Source organism: Phoxinus phoxinus (assembly GCF_949152265.1).
Source record: "Phoxinus phoxinus genome assembly, chromosome: 10".
Classification (NCBI taxonomy): Eukaryota; Metazoa; Chordata; class Actinopteri; order Cypriniformes; family Leuciscidae; genus Phoxinus; species Phoxinus phoxinus.
In genome coordinates, this window is record NC_136885.1 from 1,576,038 (window position 1) to 1,596,037 (window position 20,000).

Sequence of the window (20,000 nt, forward strand, 5' to 3'; positions counted from 1 at the left end):
AATAGTGGTCAAATACTGAAACGTGAGACTTATATCTTTTTAATGATGTATAGTTTGTCAAGGTAATAACATTAAATCTGATAGTAACTTTGAACTATAAAAAAAAAAAAACGCTTCAGTGCGTCCTCGCTCTGGTGAAGGCTAACTACCCAGAGCCACTCACAGCACAGTGAGTTAAATACCCCTTGGGGAGGCATGAGCCAGACAGCTGCATCCTGCTACATTATGAAGGCTGAGCAATTTTAATATTGGTGAATAACTCCTGCCATAGTCACACAAAACTGGGATGGCAATTTAGTCACATTTATGTTTTGTTTCACAGTATATGTCACATTTTCCTTAAGGGGGCGTTTTCCCCACGCCACCCTATATATATATATATATATATATATATTAGGGGTGCACCGAAATGAAAATTCTGGGCCGAAACCGATACCGAAAATTTAGGATGCACTTGGCCGAAAACCGAAACTGAAGCCGAAAATGGCTTCTTTTAAAAACTTTAATATATATTTATTTATATTGCTTAATTTTGAATGGATCTGAAATGAAAAATCACAAACCAATAGAATAATCATCAAACTTTTATTACCACTAACAGTTACATAACAAAACCTAAAATATTTTATATATTATATATATTTTATATTACATACCCTTCATGAGGCACACGCGCGCGGTCTCTTGCTCTCTCTCCCTCTCTGCCATGCACGCGCTACACGGTTTGGAGCACAGTCTCTGTCTCGCGGGCGCGCTCGCTCTAGATTCTGGAGATTTTAACTAATTCGCGGGCATCAGTGAGCATATCAATATGCGGGAGACTCCCGGAACTTCCGGGAGACTTGGGATGTCTGTATTTCTATACTGAAATAATATCGCCATTATAATTATTGATTTTTCATTACGCAATTTTTTGGTGCCCTCTCAGCTCATGCGCGTGGTGGGAGCGGCGGCGCTGGTTATCCTCTTCTGAAACTTTTAAATACTTGGATACCGCTGACATGCTCAATCTTTGCAGACGCGTGCAAACAGCTCGACCGTGAGTGAAACCTGCTTGAGCACGGAGGGGAGGGGAGGGGTGGGGTGGGTGACGAGTGATAACAGCTCGACCGTGAGTGAAACCCCAAGCGCTTGCGCGCGGATGGGAGGGGCGCGGTTGACATTTTCGGCTGGCTTTTTTATTTCGGCCCGAAACCGATAAAGCCATTTTCGGCCGAAATTTCGGTGCACCCCTAATATATATATATGTTTCAGCCTTATGTGGCCAATCAGCTCTGTGATCATTGTTAATTATTATATTTATGCAAACAAATACTTTAAAATGTTATGCTAGTGGGAAGACTGCAGGTTATGAATTCATATTGTTTGCGAAGCTATATTAAACAATGAAGAAATTTTTGGTTTTTGACAAACCTTTTTCTTGTGTTTGTAGATTTCTTCCATACGCGTGTAGTTGTCTCATTTGTAGCAACATTGACTATTGACATCTGGTCTGCCAATTAGTGAAGTAAGAACACATACTTCTTTGTCTGAAAAGACAAGACATTTTGGTGGCTCCCCATAGAACCCAGCCCCCAAACTTCCTGTCCAAACGCATGCATGAGCACGTAACCGGACACTCACAGGCCATAAAACAGAAAAAAAACTCTGTCTCTCTATCACCCTCTGGAAGAAACACACACACACACACACACACACACACACACACACACACACACACACACACACACACACACACACACACACACACACACACACACACACACACACACACACACACACACACACACTCATGGACCCTTAAACTGAAATGTCCACATATGATCCAATAGCAATGTTTTTGACATATATTTTTGTGTGTATAATTGGTCAAGATAATGTCTGAAGCATCTGAAGTAATTACTATTCTAGTGAGTATGAGGAAATTATGTAACCCTGTATTTGTGCAGAAACGTCATTCGAGGTATCATTGTAATGGGAAAAACATGTTGGAGTTGAATCTTGACTGCAAGGTACAATAATATGCATTTATTCTAGGAAATACCATACTTCTAAATATGAATGTTAAATTCGATCTCTCACATGACATAGTCAAAGTGGGCGTGTCTTTACAAACAAAGGAACATTTCCCCGCTCCGGATCAGAGGATCCGATTTGCTGTTGTCCCAGAGAAGGCGTATCCTTACATTCCTTAAAAGCCAAAACGCTCTTCCTGCTCTCTCTCTCGCTTCCTGCCTTCATCGTCTACTCGTCATGTGAACAGTCTGCGATCGGACTCCTCAGGAGTCCGTCTCTTTTATTTTCTTTATAAAGTTTCTTTTGTTTCATTTTCAAATTCTCCTTGGTTCGTTTCCACCTACGAGTCGAACGAACGAAGCCTGAATTCCTTCAGTAACATATCACTTCCAAAAGAGACCTTCTTCGAATCTCCCGCGGACAAGCGCGCCCCGCAAACATGAGCGCGCGCACTCTGCTCCGAGAACACTCGCAGGCTGGTCTCAGCCACACCACACACAACGAACTGTGCAAGTATCAAACTCTAACGAGTTTTAATGTTTTAAGGTTCGATGCATTGATGTCTCTCAGGTTACTGTCCTATGGTCACAAGTGACCATTCTCTCTTTCTCTCATTCTCTCTCTACAACCTCAGCGCGTGCTCTCATTCGTTTGTCTTATTGTTCACCTGTAAGATATGTACAAAGACATATAATCAGTATGTGTAGTCCGTTATATCCTGTAGTTTGCATTTATTAAAACAATATATTCAACTGTTTCTGTGAAAGTGCTTTTAAAAATACAAACGTCAATGAGGTTCACGATCCGAGCTACCGCGCTCAATATTTACTACATTAAGTAGCTTTAATTTTATAAACACAAGGAAATTAATGTTCAAGGCCAGAAGGTTAATATTTCTTGGAGTTTATAAGAAAGGATAGCTTTATTGAGAAATTAATCACTTAATCTGACGGTTGGTCGCTGGACGAACAACGATTTGATAATTACATTAATTTCCCTTAAGGATTATCTCATAATCGAAGTTAAGTAAGATTATTGATATATGAATGAGGAATTATAATTCGTTGTGATTGATTATTCATATATTCATATAATCCACTTTCACTTTCGACAATTTAATGTAACTGTAATATGCAAAATATTAATCATATTCATGATTAGTTATTAAAATTCCCTATGGATCATTTGAGCTAATTCATACGGACCAAGAGTCCGAGGCATATACTCTACAGTTTGGTGGAGAAAATTACGTGCAATCTCAAACTTTGTTTTGTACGAGCAATATCCAGTTCCAGTCTGTTTATATGGTTATTAATAATTTTTGTGCACATGTGTTATGAAATTGTGAGATAAGTCGCAAACGCGAACTCACTCCTAACTGACCAGGCAAAAAGCCTAAGTCAGTAACGTTACACTTTAACAAGTCGTTAAAATATGCCTAGACAATTTTAGCACTGTTAAATGCTATACACTGCAGTATTTAATATTACAAATGTCCTGTTAAGAGATGAAGAAATATCTCTGCAGTTGATACATTTCTAATATTTGATGAAATCGCTGTGAACGAATAATTCTCACGTGCGTATTACCGGTATTAATAAATATGTTTCTAAGCGAGATTCCTTCCAAACATATTAGGCCTTGCATGCAAATGTCGTTATTGAATTCGTGGTTAACCCAGTGATATTCAGCAAAACGATAAACTCCTGGTTAACATTGACTTAGCTAATCAATCGAAAACCTAATACATTTAAATCCGTGCTATTTGGATAAATGTCTATGGGAGTAGCCCACAATTGTGTTTTGCAGCGAAGAAACCCTGCGTCACGCTCTTGTGCAGTATAGCACCCGAAAGATCTGTAGAGATCTTGTCCCTTTGTGATTTTTTATTGCAGAAAATCAGCGCGTGACGCGAGCTGAACGCTCTGAGCTTTAGAGTCACATTTAAAATTGGTTGTAATTCCGCGGACTAAACACCAGAGGTCCTTTAGGTGTTTAAGTCTCAAAATACGCGCCCCAACGACGTCACCCTGCGTGAGCACCACCTCCCACTGACGTCAGCCTGCATGAGCGCAACTACGCCATCTCGTGGCCGTTTCAGATAATGCTCTCGTACTGCTAAATTCCAAATTCAAGTGTCATAATGAATGGTGAGTTAGCTTGTCTAAAATTCTAAATAATTATTGGCAGTTACAGCTTTGCTCGTGCGAATATTATTTTGTGTTAGACAATTTTTCTGCTTTTGACTGGTACATTTACTTTGAGTTTGGTTCAAACAAGACTTGAATTAAAACTTAAATTAAATCCCAGCCCAGCCATTGAGAGCCCAGTTAGAGGGAAGTCCGCCACCTAGTGGCCGCCTCCCGCTAAAGCGGTTCATTCAACTCGCTTTTCTGTTTCCAATTCTGTGTGAATTGCTTTATTTCTGTTTTCTCGTCTGATTATTTTATAATAATTACTGATACTTTAATGCATCTTAATTATTGTACAATATCATTCTGATTTCTCAATTCCCTTACACGCTTATTTAAATTCGAGTTTAGACCAGATTTAAATTTTGGATTTAAATTGTGTTTGGCTGTCAGCCACTGAGATCCACTAGAAGGAAACAGCGCCACCGCGTGGCCTTGTGGATACTAAGTCGGTGCCACTCTTTTCCTCCCTTCACTCTTTTGAAGTGTGTACTTATTTCGCATCTCCCTTCTGATTATTTCATAATAATTACTGATACTTCAATGTTATCTGGATTGTTATAAAATATCACTCTGATATTTTTTTTCATTTCTGCACAGGCTTATTTAAATTTGAATTTAAACCAGTTTGAATTTAATTTGAATGAGTTTGTCTGTTCAAACAGGTTGACCACTGAGAGGAGGTACGCCCCCTTTGTGGGACAGACCCACTACTGCGGCCTGTCTCTTCTTCTGGGGTCATCCTGTCCTTTCATTATTTTATTTTATTAATTTTTTTTATAAAAAAAAAAAAAAAAAAAAAAAATTGTATTACTTTTTTATTCCTAATTTTTCTTATCTCTCTTTTAGGTTAGGTTATTCTGATAATCACCAACATTATCATAATTCCCTTTTTGTTTTACCATTATTTCAAAGCCTTTGCCTTTATTTCTACATACATAATTACTAAACTTGGTTAAACAAGAAAGCCTTAATTGACTTTAACTTTCACCTGTTTACCCCTTTTTGTGTGTTTATGTGTAGTTCTCCCTAGGGCGCTGTGGTGATTTGACAGTCATCTCTGGTTGGTTTCCAGCGAGCGGGGTCACCTGGCCGTCACGACCGACACCGGCCGTGCGTGAGTCTCGGACTCTTCTGTCTCTTACCATTGGGGTGGCACGCAACTGCTACATCAGCAATTTAGCACTCCAAGGGTAAAGTCAACCACGCCAGCTGACACAAGGCAATTTCGGGACAATTACCTGAACCAGGGCCTGCTGCAGGGGCAGGGTTCCGGGGAAAACCCAATTTTGTCGTGCTGTCTGGCAGTTGACACCTTGGCGTTGCCAGGTTGTGCTTAAGGTCGCAAGTTGTTTGAGAAGGGCGCACCGTGGTACACCGAGTAACAGAGGGCCCGGGTCCACTGCGGTCGAGTGTTTGGGACCGTCGAGAAGGTTGACCGCGCCGCCGGCTCCCACCTGAGTGACCTCATTTCACCCCAGGCAAACTAAATAAGGTAAAACCCATACACTTAGTATAAGCCACAGAATATTTGATATTCCCCGGTCATTTAAGTGTTTGGCCTATATCCTTTTCTCCAAGCCTCACCATCTTCCTAGGTTTTCTACCCCGATAGCCCCACTCACCTGTAGGCCCTATCGTAAACTCTGGCAGTGGTAATAGGCTTAGGCCTCCTTATTCTCTCTAACACATACCGTGTTACTATTGTTTGATCTTATTTCACTTTGATCTGTTCTATCCTTTGTTCTGTTGTGATTTGTTTCTTTCATTTCACCTAGCAACAGTAACCTGAGAGAGCCATCAAGGAAACTAAGTAGTGGAGTGACCACCAGCAGCCGGGGCCACCACGTGACCCGCCAGGCTACTGCTCGTCACAACCCCTAGTGCAGGTCCTCAGACGACCCAAGTTAATTGGCTCCGCGAACTGTCTAACTGTTGGCATCAGTTAGCCCCAAAATTCTCATAAACGGCATAGCCATATGATTATAGCTCGTTAACCTTAAAACGAACTTGCATTGGTCTCTTTGTGTGTGTGTTCTGTGTTCTCTCTCGCCTACAGTGAGCCAGAAGGCCGTCCAGTATGGCTGCCCAGTGGGACGAACTCGAGTCGTGGTTGAGAGCCCTGACTACCGACTTCCTGCCCGGAGACGCCGGTGGCACAGAGCCCCTGAGCCGAGAACAGCTGGACACCGACCTGGTCGAACTGATGACCCACGATCCGACACAGAGCTACAACTACAAGGACTGGGCCAAGATCGTCGGAAGCCTCGCACACAAACTCGTCGCCCAGGCACGGCTCAGCGAAAGGAGCCACATCAACCTGGAGCAGGAAGCAGCAGCGCTAAAGCTTCAAGCAGAGGAGGCCCGGAGGAACCAGGCCCACACCCAAAGTCATCTAGACCAGCTTCTTCTCCAGACCGAGAAAGAGGACGCCACAGATCCAGAGCTACAGAAAGAAGTAGAAAGACTTCGAAAGGCCCTGCAAGATCTTCGCCTCGACACAGACCAAAGAGGACAGTCGGAAAAAGAAACCCGTAAAGACCTCGACGAAAGACTCCAACAAAGTGACGCTCTCCTCGAGAGAGCAAAGACTGAACTAAGAGACAAAAACGCTAAAGCCACAGCCTGTGAAAAACACTTACAGGTGGCCAGAGCTGAAATCCATGAGCTTACTCTGCAGAGACACGATCTCCAAGATGAACTTGACATTGTTTGCAGAGAACTGAGACATTCTTACAGACTTAATAGTGACCGGGTAGGGGAAACACACACCACAAAGTTTCCCCTAACCAGCCGGTACGAACCTTTCAGCCAAGAACACAGGGCTGAAAAGGGGGGCGAAAGCCCATTGTTCCAGACATCACCAGCCAGCCAACAAAAACCCCTGTCAGCAGAAAGGGGGGGGCCCTCACAGAGAACACTCACCGCTAATCGCGGCACGGCTCCCAAAGCTGACGGGGGCGGAGCTGAAAAGGGTCAGAATCCTCTCCAGACGGATTGGGCCCCCAGCAACAGCTCTTCCCCCACAAACCTTGACAAGTTGGCCAGAAACATTCCTACGTTCGCTCCAAACACTGCAGGAGGCCATGATGTACATGCGTACCTTCAAGACATTGACTTTCACCTGCAAACTGTCGCCAACGTGACAGCTTGGGACAAGTTTTACCTGCTCAGAATTACGTCTAGCCGTGACGTGCGCAGCTTCCTAGACCGTCAACCAGAGACTGTCAAAAGGGACTACCAGCAGCTGCGACAAGCTTTGATCCGTGAATTCTCTGATCCAGAGTCAGATCAGGGGTTCATCGCCGCCATGGACATCAAACAGGCCCGACCTGAACACCCACAGACCTACTACGGCCGACTCCGACACGCCTACTTCGGAGCACGAAACGAGCCCGGTATGGAAGAGGATGTCAACTTCAGGACGCTGTTCCTCCGAAATCTGCATCCCACAGTGAGTCATCACTTAGGCGTTCTGGCCTGTCCACGTAGCATGTCCACCCAACAGCTACGTGACTTGGTCCACAAAGCTTACACCAAGCAAAAGACTATTTCAAAAAAGACTGTAAAAGACCCCACAACCTACTCTGTCTCTGAGCACCGTTCAGAGCTGACTCTAGAGGGCGCCCAACAGCACCACAGTCACAGATCTTTCAACAGAGAGTCAAGACCGTTCCAAGCCAGCAGAGGGCAGCACAACCGTGACGGTGCTCATCCAAAGCATCGGAGCGAGTGCTCTAAGAGGTTCTGGGACCAGCATCACCCGCCGTCCAGAACTCCAAGCCCAGAAAGCCGGCCCTGGAACCCCTCTCGACATGCTACTGGTAAGCCCAAGCCTCATCGCACACCAGAAAAACACAGTGCAGCCACGTCGGAGACAGCAGAGATCGTGAGGATGCTGAAAGAGTTTCTTCACAAGAAACATCGCAAGAGAGACAAGGACGAACCAGACATCTTATGTCTCAGCATAAGAACTGAAACCAACACCCTGTCTGACTGCCATCTGACTGAGCCAAGCACCACGAACACTGCTCGTCCCCCACAGACTACAGAGCTAGCTGTCACACCACAAAGTGACAGCTCCGCTCCAGCACCACAGCTGACAGCTGCACACCCTACACGAAACAGCACAACACATCACACCTGGGACCAACATCACAAAGTCCCAGGCAGTGCTGTTCCGGCTAGCTGTCCCCGCAGCAAGCCACACGTCCCTCCCGGGGACAACCCACCAGACATTGTTATCAAATCGCAACCCATGAACCTTGCTGTTACATCACCAAATAGCAGCTCTACTCACTCCCTCCATGCGACTGCCCCCCAGAACACTGTTTGTCAGTCACCAACTAGTGAACTCATTGTTGCATCACAAACTGACAACACCTGCCATTCACTCCAGCTGACAACAACAGCCCCGATGCCACAGTTTCTGGGAAACCTTCTTGAAAGGGGGGTGACCAGGAAACCCTACCTAGCCTGCACTTTGGAGAAGGAAGTGAAACTTGAAGCCTTGATAGACACAGGAGCAGACCTCACTGTGATCTCATCTCAACTTTTCAAAAGACTCAAAATTGAAGCTAAGAGACAGAATCGAACTCTTGAATCTCACACTTGTGAACTAAATGTGGATTCATACAGCCAAAATAGCATCCGGTTTGAACAGCTAACTCTAATCCACCTGTCGATAGGTTTTATGTCGCTGACTCACCCTGTGTACGTTTCACCAATGAACACTCATCCACTCATCATTGGCAAAGACCTGCTGGATCGTTTCGAGCCCTTACTGGACTTCAAAAAGCGAACTCTTTGGGCTCAAGTGCCAGAACCTCTCCCCATCCAGTCACACAGGCCACCCGAGCCAGACTGTCAGATCACAGAGGTCACGAGACTTTCCACAGAGCCAGACTGTCAGGTCACACAGTTCATGGGAACTCCCACAGCCAGTCACAACGACACAGACTTAGCACCAGGTCAAGTTTCAAGTTCGCTACCCTGCACCTTCCAGCTCACAAAAGACTTTAACAACTGCTGCCCCAAGGTCAAGACTGACCTGCAGCTACATGACCAAACTCATGCCCGCGCCAAGCCTGGCGCACTAAACAGAAAGCAGGGGTCACACCCGACCCACCCACCCGCCCTCACAGTTGCAGCGACTACACACTGCATAAGACTTTTACAGGCTACACTGCCTAACCCTGTGCCTCTTACGCTGACTCCGCTGTCTGCAACACCCAACATAGCGGACATGCGGGCTTCTAACACCACAACAAAGACTTTGCATTGCCGCCGCTCATGCCCCTCCTACCACCCTCGCACGCCGTCTAAGCTCACTGACAGCCAGTGCCTCAAACCGCTGCATAACATGCACATGCTCCTTGCACGGGACAACATTACGTGTTCTGCACCTGTTGACATCACAGCGCAAAAGCTTGTGATGAACAGTTGCAAAAGGGGGGTCATGCCAATGTTTATCTATGATGCATCATGTGCGGCACAACACAGCACCAGAGTCACTGACGAGACATTGAAGCAAGCGACCGGCTGGCAGCAAGATGTGACAAAACGTGGGCCAAGGCGAGCTAAACCTAGCTGCCACCCACAAAGTAAAAGAACTGCCCTGTCCAACCAAAGACAACCCTCGTTTGCCTCTTCCTTCCCTTTCTCTCTCTCTCTCCCTGTCATCTGTACCAGGTTGTCCATCCAGAGGACAGCTGCCACCGAGAGAACAACTGAGACTCCTGATCACCGACTGCGGAACCTACACTCAGCCAGTGTATGGTCGACTCATCCAGTCCCGCCCGCTCTACAGAGCACACTACCCCAGCACCGCAGCCCCATACATCTGGGCAAGTGCCCAACGGACAGAGGACTCCCTCTCTCATGCCAAGGCCAAGGTCGAACACATGCTCAACCAACTTGAGAAAGTGACTGTTACACAATCAGGACTCCTAAGCACCAACCACCGCTCCAAACGGTTCCTGGGAGCGTTGCTCGGAGCCGTAGCTGCCGACAGAACTCTGTTTAAAATTGGTACGTCCAGTATCAACACAGCAAACCAGACTGTGAACTCCATGAAACCACTGTTTAGTATCTTCCAGAATGACTTTGCCCAGACTCCGCTGATTACAGCGCTAACGACAGACATGCTGTGGGAGGTGAGCTCCTCCACTGACAGCCTAGCCACAGGTGCAATCCCACCGTACCTGAAACTCTTAAGCCTTGTGCGAACTGTGCTGGCTTCCAGCATCACCACGCCAGCTGACCCTCTACAAACACACCTTGCTTACTCTCTGGGTTGCGCCACCCCACTTCACGTCAACCCCGAGCAGAGAGAAGTGGGTTTTCTCCTAAACCTACCCATCATCGAGTCAAACCAAACCTCCAGGCTCAAAGACATTGTCAACATCGGGTCCTGGAAAAGCAGGACCCAGTTCAAGATATGCACTCCAGACGTGGTGGCCTACCACGACAGCGACACCCTGCTGTACCCGGCCTCAAACCTGCACGGGTGCACCTTGACCAAAGACTTTCACTATCTCTCCCCTAGCAAGCCCTTCCTCAAAGACAACACTGAAGGAATCTGCGAGTTGCAACCCCTGGCCAGCCACACACGCGGCCCTGCTGAAGCTAAGCCTCGCACAAAAGTCACAGAGACACAAGCAGAGATTGTAGGTGAACGATGGCTGGCTAACACACCTGCGCACACAGCCACTGTCACTCATGAACAGCATGATAAAACCAGCCATGTCAACCTGCTCAGCCAGAGTATGCCGACTCAAGTACCGACAGGTGCCATCTCACACCTCGGCAACCCGTCATGGTACCATCTTCCGAGCAAAGAGTACCAGACAGCACTGGAACTCCCATCCTTTAAGAACTACAACGTCACCTTAGATCCAGAAGGAGATCTCTGGTTTGAGAAAGGGGCTCCCAACTCACGAACATTGCTCCTGTCAACACAGTCCCCCAAGCATGGGCAACCGCCAAGCCTGAATGCCTCGCCTGTGTCCAAACCTGGACCGCAGCTGATACTGTTGTATCTTTCCAAGGTCACCGACCACGCACCGACACTCGTCTTGGCCTTCACCCTGTGCCAGACTCAACGAGATGCGAACATCCACAGCCAAGCTCACAAAGCCGTGTCGGCGGTTTCTCACAGAACCCCACACCATCGACCACCTCATCCTCATTGGAGCTGAACCATCAGCCCAGCAAACCACCTGTCATCCATTGTGCTAAGTTGTTGTTCGATGAAGTCCATCCCCTGACTTAATCGAACAAAAAGGGGGAATCTGTAGCAACATTGACTATTGACATCTGGTCTGCCAATGAGTGAAGTAAGAACACATACTTCTTTGTCTGAAAAGACAAGGCATTTTGGTGGCTCCCCATAGAACCCAGCCCCCAAACTTCCTGTCCAAACGCATGCATGAGCACGTAACCGGACACTCACAGGCCATAAAACAGAAAAAAAAACTCTGTCTCTCTATCACCCTCTGGAAGAAACACACACACACACACACACACAGACACACACACACACTCATGGACCCTTAAACTGAAATGTCCACATATGATCCAATAGCAATGTTTTTGACATAAATTTTTGTGTGTATAATTGGTCAAGATAATGTCTGAAGCATCTGAAGTAATTACTATTCTAGGGAGTATGAGGAAATTATGTAACCCTGTATTTGTGCAGAAACGTCATTCGAGGTATCATTGTAATGGGAAAAACATGTTGGAGTTGAATCTTGACTGCAAGGTACAATAATATGCATTTATTCTAGGAAATACCATACTTCTAAATATGAATGTTAAATTCGATCTCTCACATGACATAGTCAAAGTGGGCGTGTCTTTACAAACAAAGGAACATTTCCCCGCTCCGGATCAGAGGATCCGATTTGCTGTTGTCCCAGAGAAGGCGTATCCTTACATTCCTTAAAAGCCAAAACGCTCTTCCTGCTCTCTCTCTCGCTTCCTGCCTTCATCGTCTACTCGTCATGTGAACAGTCTGCGATCGGACTCCTCAGGAGTCCGTCTCTTTTATTTTCTTTATAAAGTTTCTTTTGTTTCATTTTCAAATTCTCCTTGGTTCGTTTCCACCTACGAGTCGAACGAACGAAGCCTGAATTCCTTCAGTAACATATCACTTCCAAAAGAGACCTTCTTCGAATCTCCCGCGGACAAGCGCGCCCCGCAAACATGAGCGCGCGCACTCTGCTCCGAGAACACTCGCAGGCTGGTCTCAGCCACACCACACACAACGAACTGTGCAAGTATCAAACTCTAACGAGTTTTAATGTTTTAAGGTTCGATGCATTGATGTCTCTCAGGTTACTGTCCTATGGTCACAAGTGACCATTCTCTCTTTCTCTCATTCTCTCTCTACAACCTCAGCGCGTGCTCTCATTCGTTTGTCTTATTGTTCACCTGTAAGATATGTACAAAGACATATAATCAGTATGTGTAGTCCGTTATATCCTGTAGTTTGCATTTATTAAAACAATATATTCAACTGTTTCTGTGAAAGTGCTTTTAAAAATACAAACGTCAATGAGGTTCACGATCCGAGCTACCGCGCTCAATATTTACTACATTAAGTAGCTTTAATTTTATAAACACAAGGAAATTAATGTTCAAGGCCAGAAGGTTAATATTTCTTGGAGTTTATAAGAAAGGATAGCTTTATTGAGAAATTAATCACTTAATCTGACGGTTGGTCGCTGGACGAACAACGATTTGATAATTACATTATTTTCCCTTAAGGATTATCTCATAATCGAAGTTAAGTAAGATTATTGATATATGAATGAGGAATTATAATTCGTTGTGATTGATTATTCATATATTCATATAATCCACTTTCACTTTCGACAATTTAATGTAACTGTAATATGCAAAATATTAATCATATTCATGATTAGTTATTAAAATTCCCTATGGATCATTTAAGCTAATTCATACGGACCAAGAGTCCGAGGCATATACTCTACACATTGTTAAGCTTTTTTTTGGTTTGTGTGTGTGTGTGTATGAAAATCATATTTATTTTGGACACTCGTTAACACTGGCAACTACACAGGGAAAAATGCACCTCTTTTTATTAACAAAGTTTTATGAAATGTTTTTTATTCAGCCTATAAACCCTTTTATAAGTTGTATATTCTGTGTAACTTTTGTATACACACTTGTTCATCCCTTTTGTATTTTGGGTTTCAGCGATGATGTAACACTTTGATAAAGTTGACCAATGAAATCGAGCCATAGACGCGAGTCATCGCTGCGGGGCGTGGTTTTCGCGCAGACTGACCCCGTCACGTCAGTCAAGCCCGAAGACAGACACACACAAGTGACTCTTTGTTCAATACCTATTTTGTCTGTAAATTTGAATTTCAATAAAAAAATTATAAAAAAACATACACACAAGTGACCAATGTCACTTAGCAACGCGTTATGGCAACGACAACTCAGACTGACAGACTCACAGACACTTTTTCTTCTCATAATTATGAACAATGAATATTTCATTAGTCTTTGTCTCCCTCTGCTGGTACAACACAAACACAAATATATTCAGGCTTTTGAGTTACTGTGCGTTTAATAAAATGGTTCATCTATGAATGAGAAACTGTAATTTGCTGCTGTGAAATAAAAGGTGTTTCACTGCCGCCTCATCAGGACTGTCAGAGGATCGTTCAAATCTAAATGAAGTCTTAATTTAATACAGTGAAGTCTTAATTTATAACAGTGAAGTCCCTGTATCTTCAGTCTCTGTTGATTCTGTTGACTGTGAGTCTCTGTAGTGGATCTTTATTCTCCATCAGACGATCATCAGAAGATCAGACTGTCCTCTAACACCTAAAATACAACACACACACAGTCACATATGCAGTATGAGATATTACATCTGACACATCTTTTCATAAGAAAACTAACTAGATAATCTATATTAATTCATTTTCAAACATGATCATATATCTTCTATCAGATGCTCAAAGTACCTTTACAGAATCAAAAGCACATGAAAGGTCACTTTCACACACCGGACAGCGGACACAGAACCAGCAGAAATGAGCATTACACACGACACATTTAATATCAGTCGATAACAGACAACCCAAATCTCAGATTATCACACATAAGGCGTCTTTACTCTTTACACAGAAAAAGCGGCACAGAAACCAAATCTGAAGCGGCATAAAATCACGAAATGTGCATTTACACAGAATGTTTATTGCTTCTCTGACGCGGAGAACATAAATGCATTAGGAATTAAAATCAGAAAGAACAATTATGCTATCATTAGCATGTCAGGCAGGTCGTGTGTGTGTTATATTATATTCCAGAAATCATCTTCTTGAGGACGATATTACACACACACACACACATACACACACACACACACACACACACACACACACACACACACACACACACACACACACACACACACACACGGTGTTACTGAACCTGGTACAATTTACTTATATTTCTAGTGAGTAAATCAGCCATTTGACCTTTAAAAGAAAATATGATGATGAAAATCGTTAAAACACTGATTCTTGAGAGTCGGGACAAAACACGTTTTAAAAAACTTTTTTTAAAAATACACACTATATCAATTATAGTTATATGTTTCTGCAGAGAAAGGTCTTAGCTATTTAACCATGTAAAGGAACAGGTTCTAAATAAAATCACATTTTTAACAAATTTACATGTTTCCCTTCAGAACTGGATTTGAGTCAACTCCGTCAGACACACTAAAAAGTAAACAATTTTAATTCTTCCAATCCAACAAGAATCTAAAGTTCGGAAGTATATTGTAATAGTGTGTAGTTACTCTGATATGTAAAAAAAATACAATATATAAACTTAAGTTGTGATTTCACACTATTCTGAAAACTCAGATTTCTAAATATTTGCATTTTCAAACTTTGATTTTAATTTCAATATTGTAAAAACAAATTCCTTAAATAAATAAAACATAAGAGGATGTAGATCAGATGGTCCTTTATTACAAAAACAACATCAACTGAAGGAAGAATATTTTTTCCCCCAAAAATAACAAAAACATACATCCAAACGTCGAAAAACTGACGGTGTTGACAAAAAATGTGTGCATTGCTGATTAGTGAACAGATGTGCTCTCTAAACACTACTACTAAAACTACTCCTTGTTTTTAGAGTATTGAATCTACTGTAAAGCAAACTATAATAAACATATTGCACATACACCGTTTCCAACTGTTTTAAATTACACCTTTTCCAACTATATATATATATAAAAAAAAACAATAAGGGAAAGCAGGGGCCGTGATACATTTTTTTGGCCATATCGCCCAGCCCTACACTGGCTTCTCATTTCTCTATCTCTGTCTCTACATATATAAATATATATATATTAAAGTGCTGGCAAAGTTACACGTTACACAATAATAAGCAGACCACTGCCTGCCCATTCTCTACAAGTCAGATGCGTATGGTTAAATAATGTAATGCATGCTATGTATGTGCATTTATCTGTAAATAAAACCCTGAAATAACAGTTTAACCCTTCACTATATTCACAAATAATATTATATTCGCACATTTAGAGGTTATTGGTGGATTTGTCAACTCCGTCATCTTACAGGTCAACTCCGTCAGACATAGAACATAGGCATGTATTTTCCGCCAAAACATGTATTGTACACTGCAGCTAGGTAGTTTTTCCTCAGTTGCTAGCTGTCCCAGTAACCTCACTAAAATGCTTAAATTCAATCCACTCTGGTTTAAAAAAAAAGTATCTTAACAGAAAGATGGTGTTGACATGGTGCAGCTGTGACCATACACTGTTAAAAATTACCAGCATTTCACAATAATTAACAGTATTATTTTACAGTAACTTGTTGTAATTAAGTTTCCCTGTAATATCCCAATGAATACCTGTAAAAACCACAGTATCCCTGGATTTTACAGCATTTAACTCTTATTTTACAGTAAAATCTTGTAATCTTAAACCTGCTGCTATATCACAGCATGGTCTGTAATATCACAGCAACACAGTGAAAAAAATTAAGGATTTCACAGCATTAAACAGTATTATTACAGTGAAATATTGTATTGAAATATGCCCTGGGAAGTCACACCCATACAGAAAAAAATATATTTTTCCTGGCCAATCAAAAAGTAAACAAGCCTATATTTCGTATCCATCAAAAATGTTTTAGATTAGCCTAATTTTAAACCCTTACAGGAAAAAACATGAATTTAATTTATTTTCCGCATGTGACCGATCACAACAGTCAGAAGACAAAAAAAGACAAATTTACTCGATACAAATCTTAAAAGCCTTGTAATCAGCCTCCCAAATGTTATTTTTTTTTATTACATATTTTATTTTTATTACTTGGTAGATTTTTTGCATTTTGCAGTTTTGTAATTTAATACAAATGTAATATAACAATAATAGCGTTTGAATGTATATCAAATAAAAAAAAAAATTAAATATAAAAAATGGCTAGATTTACGATGTTAATGTTAATAACTTAATAACTGCGTCATCATTTGCCAACGGACTTTTGGAGCACTGCGCATGCGCCTCTTTTTGCTGTAACGGTCAACTACCAGCGACTCAGCGAGAGTTCCCAGGGGAAAAGGTATGTAAAAGCTATACATTACGTTCTAGTCATCATTTAGAATATGTTAATTGTCACTTTATGTATATTATGTTGTATTTTTAAGGTTTTGAAACTTTATTTTTCAGTTGAATTCCCTGTTTGGTTCATTTGCTCTCAATCTCCTAGCCTAACTTAACGTTACTGAGGTAAAATCTAAGATAACGTTAAATTTTTTAACATTCCATTGTAACATTAACGTTAGTTGTTTTTAATTTGAACACTTAGCAAAAACTTCCTATTTTTAAAACAGTGTCATATTTTTTTGATTTCAGTTAAGCTAGCTAGACCAGTGTTTCATAACCTTGCTCCTTGAGGCACACAACAGTCAGTGCTAACGTTATACATTTTGGATGTCTCCCTGGCCTTATCGGACCCATATATTTCTGGTCTTGGAGTCTCTACTAACGAACTGAGTTGATTCAGGTGTGATTGATTAGGAAGAGTTGGTAAAGTGTTGAGGTGTGCCTCCAGGAACATTGGGAAACACTGAGTTAACATTAGACCATGCAGCCTCAGTTTGTCTCTCATATAATCATTGCTGATTTTAATGTTAGCAGCTAGCTGCTAAAGATAAAACTTGTTAATTCGAACACTTTTATTTGTTCATCATTAGAGTTGAGGTATATGCTGGTCTGGTATTAATGCTGTTTCATTCGCAAACAATGTTTTTATTTTTTTTATTTTTTTTGTGTGTGCTGTTTTTCAAAGAACCAGTTGAGTCAATGGTTCAGTTGATTATAGCAAAATATGCTTATTTGTTACCACCTAACGTTACAGGTTTGTGTAAGGTGTAATTCATTACTGTACGTTAATAATAAAACATACTTTTTATTTTCAGTAGCGGAAGTGGAGTCAGTTTGTGCAGCAACAGGTGAGGATAATCATGAGACCCACTTTAATAAGTAGAATAAATACTTTTTAATCATTGGTCAACTATTAATTGATTTTGTTTGTCTAAATTATGAATTTATATGTTCTCTGCACTTATGTATTTGTTTCCATCTGTCTCTGTCTTGAACAATAGCGGATCTCGACCCATCTGCCAACACAAGACGCATTTTTATCCAGATGCTGACCGGCCCACTGGCCCAACAATTGTGCTGGTCCTGGAGAGGCTCTGACCTGAAGCTTTGGTCTGCAGAGGTACAGTATTTAATGTTCATAGTCAAGTCACCTTTATTTATATAGCGCTTTATACATTATAGATTGATTCAAAACAGCTTCACCGTAATAAACAGATAAATAACCGAATTCAAAAGACGAAAAAAAGAAAAAAAAGAAATCTACATATTTTTTGTGTTTCTGTCCACTTGCGTGTACTCACAAATATGCAGTATTCTTCTTAATCTCTAAAAAAGTGCATCTATCCATGAGTGGTCCACATGGCTTTGGTGGGTTAATAAAGGCCTTCTGAAGCAAAGCAATGCATTTGTGTAAAAAATATATTTTTAACTTCCTAAAGTAAAATAACTAGCTTCCGGACAAACAAACATACAGATTCGACTTAAGTCTAATGCGCAACTTATGCGAGTCGTACTGCTGATATTTTCACTACACCATGCTACTTTCAACGTCATAAGCTGCACATTAGGCACAAGTAAACTGCGTTGGAAGCTAGAATTTTACTTAGTAACGTGTTAAATGGGGATATTTTTCTTACACAAACACATCGCTTTGCTTTAGAAGGCCTTTATTAACCCCCAGACCCCCTGGGCGCAGTGATATCACACAGCACGTGAAAATAGTCCCCGTAGAATGCAACTTATAATTCCCCAAATGGTGGAATATCCCTTTAATTAGTTTGATAAAATACACCTGTGTTTACAACACTATTACACTAGCATATCTTCTGTGGGATGGGTCTATTTAGACAGTCACAACAGGGAATCAAACTGCTGACCCTTCAGTCATGAGACGACTTGCTCCAACTTCTGAGCTATAACCGTCCCCAACAGTATTGTTACCCTGTGATGCCCACTCCTAGATGTGTCAGGTGGGGCCCAGCAGATTTGCCAGAGGGGGAGGCCGAGGCAATGTTGGAGAATATGAAGAGGGATCAAGACCAAATTGTTACTTGGGTACTAACAATACATTTGTATGTCTGTATACACAGAGGAAGGAATGAGTGGGGCAGAGAGAGCAGAACCAATGATGGAAAAGACATGCGACATACATGACGGACGTCGATGTCCTTCAGAAGCTACAGGAGGCAATTAGTCGACGAGGACAGACCATCCTGGATTACTGTGCAACACTAGACAACCCTAAGATCCGTGATGTTCTGGCCTGCTATGATCCAGACTCTGACAAGGCTGCCTGCATCCTGCTGCTCCTAATGTTGTACTTCAAAGAGCCGAAAGAGAGTTTGATGCTTAAAGTTGATGTAAGATTTTTTTTATTCAAATATTTAAAATGCAAAATGAGTGATTACATTATCAACATTTACCTTGCATGATTTACTACCTCTGACCAATGAACAATATTTATCCTTTATCCTAAATCCATGCTATTGTGTGTTAACTATGTTACAGCCATGTGCCACTGCTGTGGACGTCAATACTGCAGAACTCAGTATTGATCAAACTACTGCTTGATCATTCAAGGTAATGTTACTTTGATCTTGTATCAACATTTCTAACTCATTATTTAGTTTTCATTCTAGAAATCTACATGACCACAATAAATAATTATAATAATAAGAATTACATTTGTATAGCCCTTTGTATCTTAAGCAGATCGCAAAGTGCTCATAACACATAATGTAGTATCTGTTCATTTCAGGTGACATGATGAAGCTCTCTGGATGGCTTATATCCATCGAGGGATATGTTGTGATGAGCCCACACCCTTTCTTTTTACACGGAGTAGCTGCTTTCTTCAGCAGCTATTACGTCTTCAACCTTGAGTATCCTGCCGCTGGATCGTCGACGCTGGAGTTCATTCAAAGGTATTTTATAAAGATTACATTTAATCTTGTAATTCACATTATAGTACAGTCTTCCAACTCAATGATTGTCTTGAGGTCTAAAATTCTGACAAACGAGGTACCTGGTGACGAGACCATCCTGATCTCGCAAACTCATTCAATTTCGCTCTGCAGATCAGTCTGGGTTTCTACACATGTTAT

At 42.0% G+C, this 20,000-nt stretch overlaps 1 protein-coding gene across 7 annotated transcripts in view; it reads right to left on the reverse strand.

Annotated features, from left to right (window-relative positions):
• The window catches only part of LOC307005389 (NLR family CARD domain-containing protein 3-like), a 165,322-nt gene that overhangs the window by 80,251 nt on the left and 65,071 nt on the right, over positions 1 to 20,000 (reverse strand). For 3 of the 7 annotated variants that reach the window (XM_079625505.1, XM_079625504.1, XM_079625506.1), the window contains one exon: positions 13,298 to 14,072. The exons of the other annotated variants lie outside the window; for them this stretch is intronic. In XM_079625505.1, coding sequence (XP_079481631.1) covers positions 14,066 to 14,072 — 7 coding nt within the window. In that variant the 3' untranslated portion in view covers positions 13,298 to 14,065. Of the gene's footprint in view, positions 1 to 13,297; positions 14,073 to 20,000 lie in introns of those variants that run through there. 7 annotated transcript variants of the gene reach the window in all.